The 7,082-nt window shown below is 43.2% G+C and overlaps 1 protein-coding gene across 1 annotated transcript in view; it reads left to right on the forward strand.

Annotated features, from left to right (window-relative positions):
* CCDC25 (coiled-coil domain containing 25) overlaps window positions 1-6,511 on the forward strand; it is a gene marked incomplete in the record, with an annotated part of 12,095 nt that extends 5,584 nt beyond the window's left edge. The window contains 3 exon segments of the mRNA XM_072407252.1: window positions 1,833-2,035; window positions 4,062-4,107; window positions 5,963-6,511. Of these exon segments, the coding sequence (XP_072263353.1) occupies window positions 1,833-2,035; window positions 4,062-4,107; window positions 5,963-5,992 (279 nt within the window).
* Window positions 6,512-7,082: the final 571 nt, after the last annotated feature.

Here is a 7,082-nt window from a genome sequence, read left to right on the forward strand (position 1 = left end):
GTGGGGGAGATTTTTATGTATTTGATTGCATTGCTTTAAACCAGGGGTCAGCAAACTTTTTTTGGCTACTAGGCCATTTTAGGAGGTCAAGAAGGCACACTAGGCCAGACTCTCTCTTTCTCGAGTCACGCACTGATGGCTCCGTCCCCCACCAGGAATGCCCCTGAAGAGAAAACCCTCTCCTCCGCAATGCCGACGGAGGAGAGGGAACAGACATGAATGGAAAGGGGAATGTCCCCTTACCCCGGCGGCAGAAATGTTAACGCCGGCCCCGGTAAATTGGCAATGGATGCATAACAAGGAGGCTTAAGAGTTGCCGACCCCTGCTGGCTGGAATTAGGCCAGATTGACCAGGGGGTCGTTAGGCCAGAATGGACTACTGGCTAGGCCATATCTGGCTCAAAGGCCGGAGTTTGCCTACCCCTGCTTTAAACCTTTGTAGGCCAAGCGCCTTTCGATAGAGCCACATTAGCGTAGTCCTAGCCCTGTGTCCCACACGCATTGGTATTGAAAGCTGCCTAGTGACAACTTTAGAAGTCCAAATGTCTTAAATTCATACATCTGTCTTCGGGCTGCAACGTAGAAGTGATATGGCCATCCACAAAGCCACTCAATCTCTGGTATCTCCAGCCTAACACAGATCATTAACTCCTATGTTTAATCAAAGAGAAACCTGTCTTACATAGGTTGATAAAAGACATAAGTCCAACAAGTACAATCACCAAGGAATAAACATACCGCAGATATAAAACCCTATAAGACATAGTTGATCCAGAGGAAGGCAAAAAAAAAAACCCGGTACAATTTGCTTCAACAGGGGAAAAAAATTCCTTCCTGATTCCATGAGGCAATCGGATGTTCCGTGGATCAACAGTCTGTTATCTTTACTTTAAATCCTTTATCCCCAGTTTTATTCTGTTCTCCTAGAAATCATCCAGCTTTTTCTATAGTAGTTGCTGAAACTACTTCCTGAGGGAGACGATTTCACATTTTTACAGACCTTACAGTGAAGAATCCCTTCCTTATCGGAGCTTAAACTTCTTTTCCTCCAGACGCAAAGAGCACCCTTTGTAATGATCCCAAAGTGAATAATTGGGAAGAGAGTTCTCTATATGGACCATTTATATATTTATACAGGGTGATCATATTCCCCCTTATACGTCTCTTCTCAAGGGAGAATAAATTCAGTTCAGCTAATCTCTCCTCATAGCTGAGCTCCTCCATTCCTTTTATTAATTTAGTTGGCCTTCTCTGCACTCTCTCCAATTCCACAATGTCCTTTATGTGAACTGGTGCCCAAAACTGGATTGCATATTCCAGATGAATGTCAGTTTTCTTCCAATGCTATCATATTGCTTGGGGGCCTTAGTTCTGTAGTACCCTAGGGCTCCTCCAGAGGTTACTGGGGGTTCCTTAAAAAAATGTGACACCAATGATCTGTTTGGATATCTGTAAGGGTGACATTCTTCCCCCTGACCACCAATGCAATAAACTAACAAGGGAGCTCCAATACACTTGTTACTGTTGTTAGTGTTCATCACTTCTCTGACCATTATTATTCTTTTATTTTTCATTTTTATAGTGGAAAATAATTTTGTTGCAGCGTAGGGTGTTACAAGCCTACAAATCCCAGACTAAGTGATTGTCTAGTGACAGCCGTCTGGCTACTAAAAAGTGCCAGTTGGTGCACCGAGCTAAAAAGCCTAGGGGGTAGAACACTGTAAGAGTTTCATGAAACCTGAAAGATAGTGAAAAGTTTTCTTGTGATAAGGCTGCTTGAGATTGTACATTTCCTGCCTGGTTTTTACATTTTTGGGGGTTTTATCTATCAGGTGAAAAGTGTGACCGTAGAGAAGAAATTAAATGAGATTCTGAATCGCCTGGAAAAGACCAAAGATGAGCGTTTCCCAGACCTGGCGGCAGAGAAGGAATCGCGGGATCGGGAGGAGAGGAATGAGAAGAAGGCTCAGATTCAGGACATAAAGAAGAGAGAAAAGGAAGAGATGAAGAAGAAGAAAGAGTTGGAGGAGCTGAGGTACGTCAGTCACTAAAACCTAATCCACCTCCAGGTCAGCCATGGGCTGCTCCGCAATGAATCTTTAGGGACCATTCACACCCATTTGTTACCTAATGCGCCTGCCATGGAGTATCATGAGAAAGCCTTTAAATATTACTTTCAAGTCTTTAGGGAACTGAGGAAATAAAAAGCTTTCCCATTATTGGGATAACATTGGGAACTTCAAGGGTAAAATGCTCACCAGAAATAGTTGTATCTCTCCGTCAAACAGAAGTTTCTTTATATGATTCCAAAGCTGCAGGATATCTCTCTCATATCCTAACATACAATACAAGACTAGCAGTCCTGCATTGTAAATGAAGATCCAGAAGGCCCATTTTTTTTTTAAAGCATTGGGAGGGAAGAAAAGAGCTTTTGCTGCCAAGGTAATGATGAATATGAGGTAAGTACAAGTGCTTTTTAATGTTACCCCTAGACAAAAATTGGCTGTGTAGTGAACACAGAACAAAAAAAAAGCCGCCAGGAACTGGAAACAAAATTTTTTGTTCCCCTAAAACCTGATGCTGAAAAACTTTACGGCCTATTTTTATTAATTTTATTTTATTTTTTTTTGTTCCAGTAACTCCAGATCAGTTTAAGGGCTGGTAATTTATACCAATATGTCTTGTATATGTTTTTTAACAATTTCTGGTCTTCAGTTTAGGCGCTTTCATGGAATAGCATTACATGGCCACTAGATGTCGTTCAGTAACACAAACATTGAAATGCCATCCAGCGCTCCGCCGGGAGATATATATTCCTAGCTCTCCAAGCCTCCATAAACATTCTAGGTCGTCCTATTAACACGCTGGCCGATGACGGACGCTAATGCGAGCTGAGAACGGTTTATTTATATTAAAATTACATTTTTTGTTACGCTTGGTGCTAAAATACTGGAATGGAGTCTGTGCAGCATCTCAGCAGGAGGGAGGGTATAAGTGTTGTGTGAGAACTGTTATTCATGGAAAATCTCTCAGTTTATAACTGGCATGTAAGGTGCTACAGCTGTGAGACCAAAGTGGGGGAACCAATGAGCACTGACATTCTCTTTTGGACAAAATAGCTCTTATAAGTCTTTCATCGGTCTGAACAGTTTGTCCTGTGCACATTCACCTCCCTCACTAATTCACATGACGTCAGCCATTTATACATAATACGTGTTCTTGTACTAGCTTGGAACAGCTGTGTCCTCGCTTCTTTACACTTTGACTAAGCACAAAGCCATCCTCCTATTCGTGGCAGTCAAGGGGTTAAACCCAGTCTTGGGTATGTCCCCTCCTCCTGTGATTCTCTAACCCATCCATTTTTTCCTATATGTGTGGCAAGATATACATGTAGATCACAGCGTGTTGGTGCCACACATTGCTTTTTTGCTGCATTGGGAATGCATTTGGCATTGCAGCTAAGGACCATAGGAACAAGTAAAAGTAAAATCATTTCTAAATAACAGGAAAAACCCTGCTCATTGTCAGCAGGGCTGACCTAAATTCCACCTGTCGGGATCTGTGAAAGGCTTCTGATTCTTTTAAATGGTTTTTTGCATTAGCAATAGAAGTCAATAAAAATGCCAAACCTGCACGTCAGATGCGGGTCAACTGCATGTCTGATACACCTGTTAGTTCTGAATGATCTCAAAATAGTCTGAACCTAATGATTTGGACATAACACAGTCTATTATCTCAGCACGATGGCTCAATGGTTAGCCCCCTGACCTTTGCAGCTCTTGGTCCCAGTTTCTGGGCCAGGACACTTTCTGCATGGAGTTTGCAGGTTCTTCGGGTACTCATGTTTCCTCCCACATTCTGAAAACATGCAGTTAGGTTAATTGGCTTCCCCCCGAATTGACCTTATGATGTATTAGTGACATATGACTATGGTAGGGACAATAGATTGTGAGCTAGTAACATAACTATGTACAGCGCTGGGTAATATGTCAGTGCTAAATAAATACTTTGTAATAATATCTCTGCCATGTTTGATCACATCCTTGCTTTTCTTTCCTCAGGAATTACTCGTCATTGATGAAGACAGAAAACATGTCCTCCAATCAGGTTAGTGAACCAATAAATACTTCTTTTGATAATCTGCTGGTTTATTTACTTCCAAAAATATGAAAGTGTAAAGGTAAAGCCCTGCACGTTAGGAATGGTCTGCTAATTCAATATGGCCGCCTCCTCCCCTTTACTTTACATGGAACTGCTGATGATGCCAAGAATGCCCAAGCGAAATGCTGAGTACTTCAAAATCACAAGAAGACTACAGTACAGTGTAGAATTGTTTTCTCACGAGATTCAGGTTACTCTACTTTCTTAGTGTTTCTAGAACAGAGGTTGATGAGATCCCCCTCATCTGGGTGTTGTGTGTCACACTGAATCAACAGGGTCCACTGTTGGACCTGGTTGACAGGGTCCACTGTTGGACCTGGTTGACAGGGTCCACTGTTGGACCTGGTTGACAGGGTCCACTGTTGGACCTGGTTGACAGGGTCCAGGGTCCTGAGGTCCACTTTATTGTGATATACCCATCCCTATGTGTATTGAATGCTTTTTACCAACAATCTCTAAATGCTGAAGTGAACCTGCCTGGGCTATCATGGGAGAACCTGGGTGATTCAGCAAACCTGGAATGGGTTTCTTAAAAATGATTTGCTATTAGTTGACAAATGAATTTAATCCTGGGCCAGGTTTGCTGGACTTTGCGGCTTCTCCCATGATCGTCTGTCCTGTAGAGCTTTAATCAATCGGGCCTTATAGTTTCAGCTTATATATCTTCCAGAGGAAGAACATTGCTCATTTATGTCTACAGAATAATGAATAAAGAATCATACTTACAGTATTCTCCCCAGCCCGTTTTAGCCAGGGGCACCACCCGACACTTTTCAGTAACCTACTGGCTGTTTTGGGTGGTTACTGAAGAGTTGGGTCACAATACAGGGGCCACCACTCGCCTACAGCTTCTTCCTACCCAGCTTTAAAAAATTCCAAGCTCAACACTGACTTGCCATACTTGCCTTGCAAGCACTTTTGCAGGCTTTCTCTTGTTCATGTGACCAGTGACTTGAAGCCTTTTTCCAATGCTGCCTGACCGGTAGCATCTCTCTGACATAACTTCATGCAATGCAGGACCAGCAGTCCTGCATTGTACAGGAAGATGCCAAAGGCACCTTCACATCCTTATAGTGTCAGACAGTTGAGTGTGCAAGAAGCCGAGGGAGGGGGTGAAGAAAGTAAATCGCCTTATTCATCATCCCAGTGTTTCTCAAACTTAATAACATAGGGGAACCCTTGAAATAACTTTTAGTTGTTCAGGGAACCCCTTTTATAATTACTATATTAACAGCTTACAGTACTTCAGTGTGGTGGTCATTGGGAAGAATGTGTCTTACATTGCTGGCCACTGGGAAAAATGTCACCCTTACAGCCAAAAAGATCTTTGGTGTCAGTTAACCTCCCTGGTGGTAAAAAAATGTAAAAGGGGTACATTTAAAAATACACTCACTCCTGAGCAGATACCTGGCCGGCATCTGCTTACCCTGGCCTTGAACCCTGGCTCTGGCCTTGCGAGTGATAGCCACGTTACACAGATGCCCGGCCGACATCGGCGGGGGAAGAAGATGCCGGATGCCGCTGGAACGTGGGAGCCAGGTAGCAGTTTCAAACTCCCTGGCAATTCCACCCCGAGTGTGGTTCGGTGCTTTTAGTATGAAAAATACACCCCCAGCCACTGGGGAATACCGCCAAGGAGGTTAAACTTACCTGAGAGGCTCAAATTATTTAAGGAACTCCTAGCGCCCTCTGGAGAAACCCTGCCTTACACAAAAATCAGTGAGGAGAGGATGTAATTGGCTTGTGGTATCATTCTAGTTGCATGTCATATCTCTAATTCTCGTATTTTCCCCTCCGGCAGGACGGCAATGACTCCGATGAATTCATGTAACGTGGTCACATAACAAAGGGGAACCTTTTCCTGGATGCTTACACAATGGGAGCCGTTAGAAACTTCATCCAGCGTTTACTTACAGCTGCAGTTGGACTCATTAGCAGCAGCTTCTATGGGGGACATCCTCACACCTTGAAATGGATTGCTGCATTTGTGTCTCTAATCCCATTCTGTTACCTGGAGGAGAGTAAAGGTTCAGAGGATTAAACCCCATCTGTGGCATGAGACTGACTTACGCCTGAACGTTGCTGTACTCCGACCCATCTCTGTGCTCAGGAATGGCCGCTGTATAGGATAGATACCCCTGCCTCTCGTCATCACTCCCTGGGCTGTTTCTTTTAAACTTTTTATTATTTTCTCTCAGATGACATTGGAAGATCTCAGAAACATAAGGAATATTTTTATAGCACTTTTGTTTTTTTTGGTGTGACACGGGAAAATCCCTGGAACTTGCCGCGTGCCACGTCTTGGTGCAATCAGTAAGATGGGAATTAAAGTATTAGCCTTGAAATGTCAGTCGTTTTGTTGTTGTATTGTTTTATCAAATTTTAATCTCAAAATAAGTCATGTTAACCCTTCTTCCTCCCATATCCCTTTAACCCACCCTGCATTTCTTTTTACTCACATTTGTCCTCCACCTACCTATCCATTGCTGCACATGTCCCTAGGCAATCTCTTAGTAGTTTTTTTATTCTGGATCCTTAGAGAACCCCTCTGAGGCAACCCAGTGACATGGACACCTAAAGAATGAAACTTCCTTTTGTGTAAATAGATATGGCAGACAGAAGCAGGACTAGAGCATCACATGACCATGGGCAGCGTCATTTTTTTTTCATTTTAGGCCCAGAGATCAGCACAAGAAACAATCTGTTCGGTTCCCTTCTGCTCATGCCAGTTCCTTCCTTCCAAAGATTGCTAGGCCTGTCCTACTTCTGATACCCTCTCCCTCCTTGCTGCTAAATGACATGCCTGTCCTATTGCTGATCTCCCCAGATTCTCCTTGCTAACTGGCTAACTTTCCTTCTGTTATCCTCTGCACCTTTTCCTACCACTGATTGGCTTACCTGTCCAACTTCTGATGTTTATA

The sequence above is a fragment of the Pyxicephalus adspersus genome, chromosome 4 (genome assembly GCF_032062135.1).
Source record: "Pyxicephalus adspersus chromosome 4, UCB_Pads_2.0, whole genome shotgun sequence".
In the NCBI taxonomy this organism is placed as follows: Eukaryota; Metazoa; Chordata; class Amphibia; order Anura; family Pyxicephalidae; genus Pyxicephalus; species Pyxicephalus adspersus.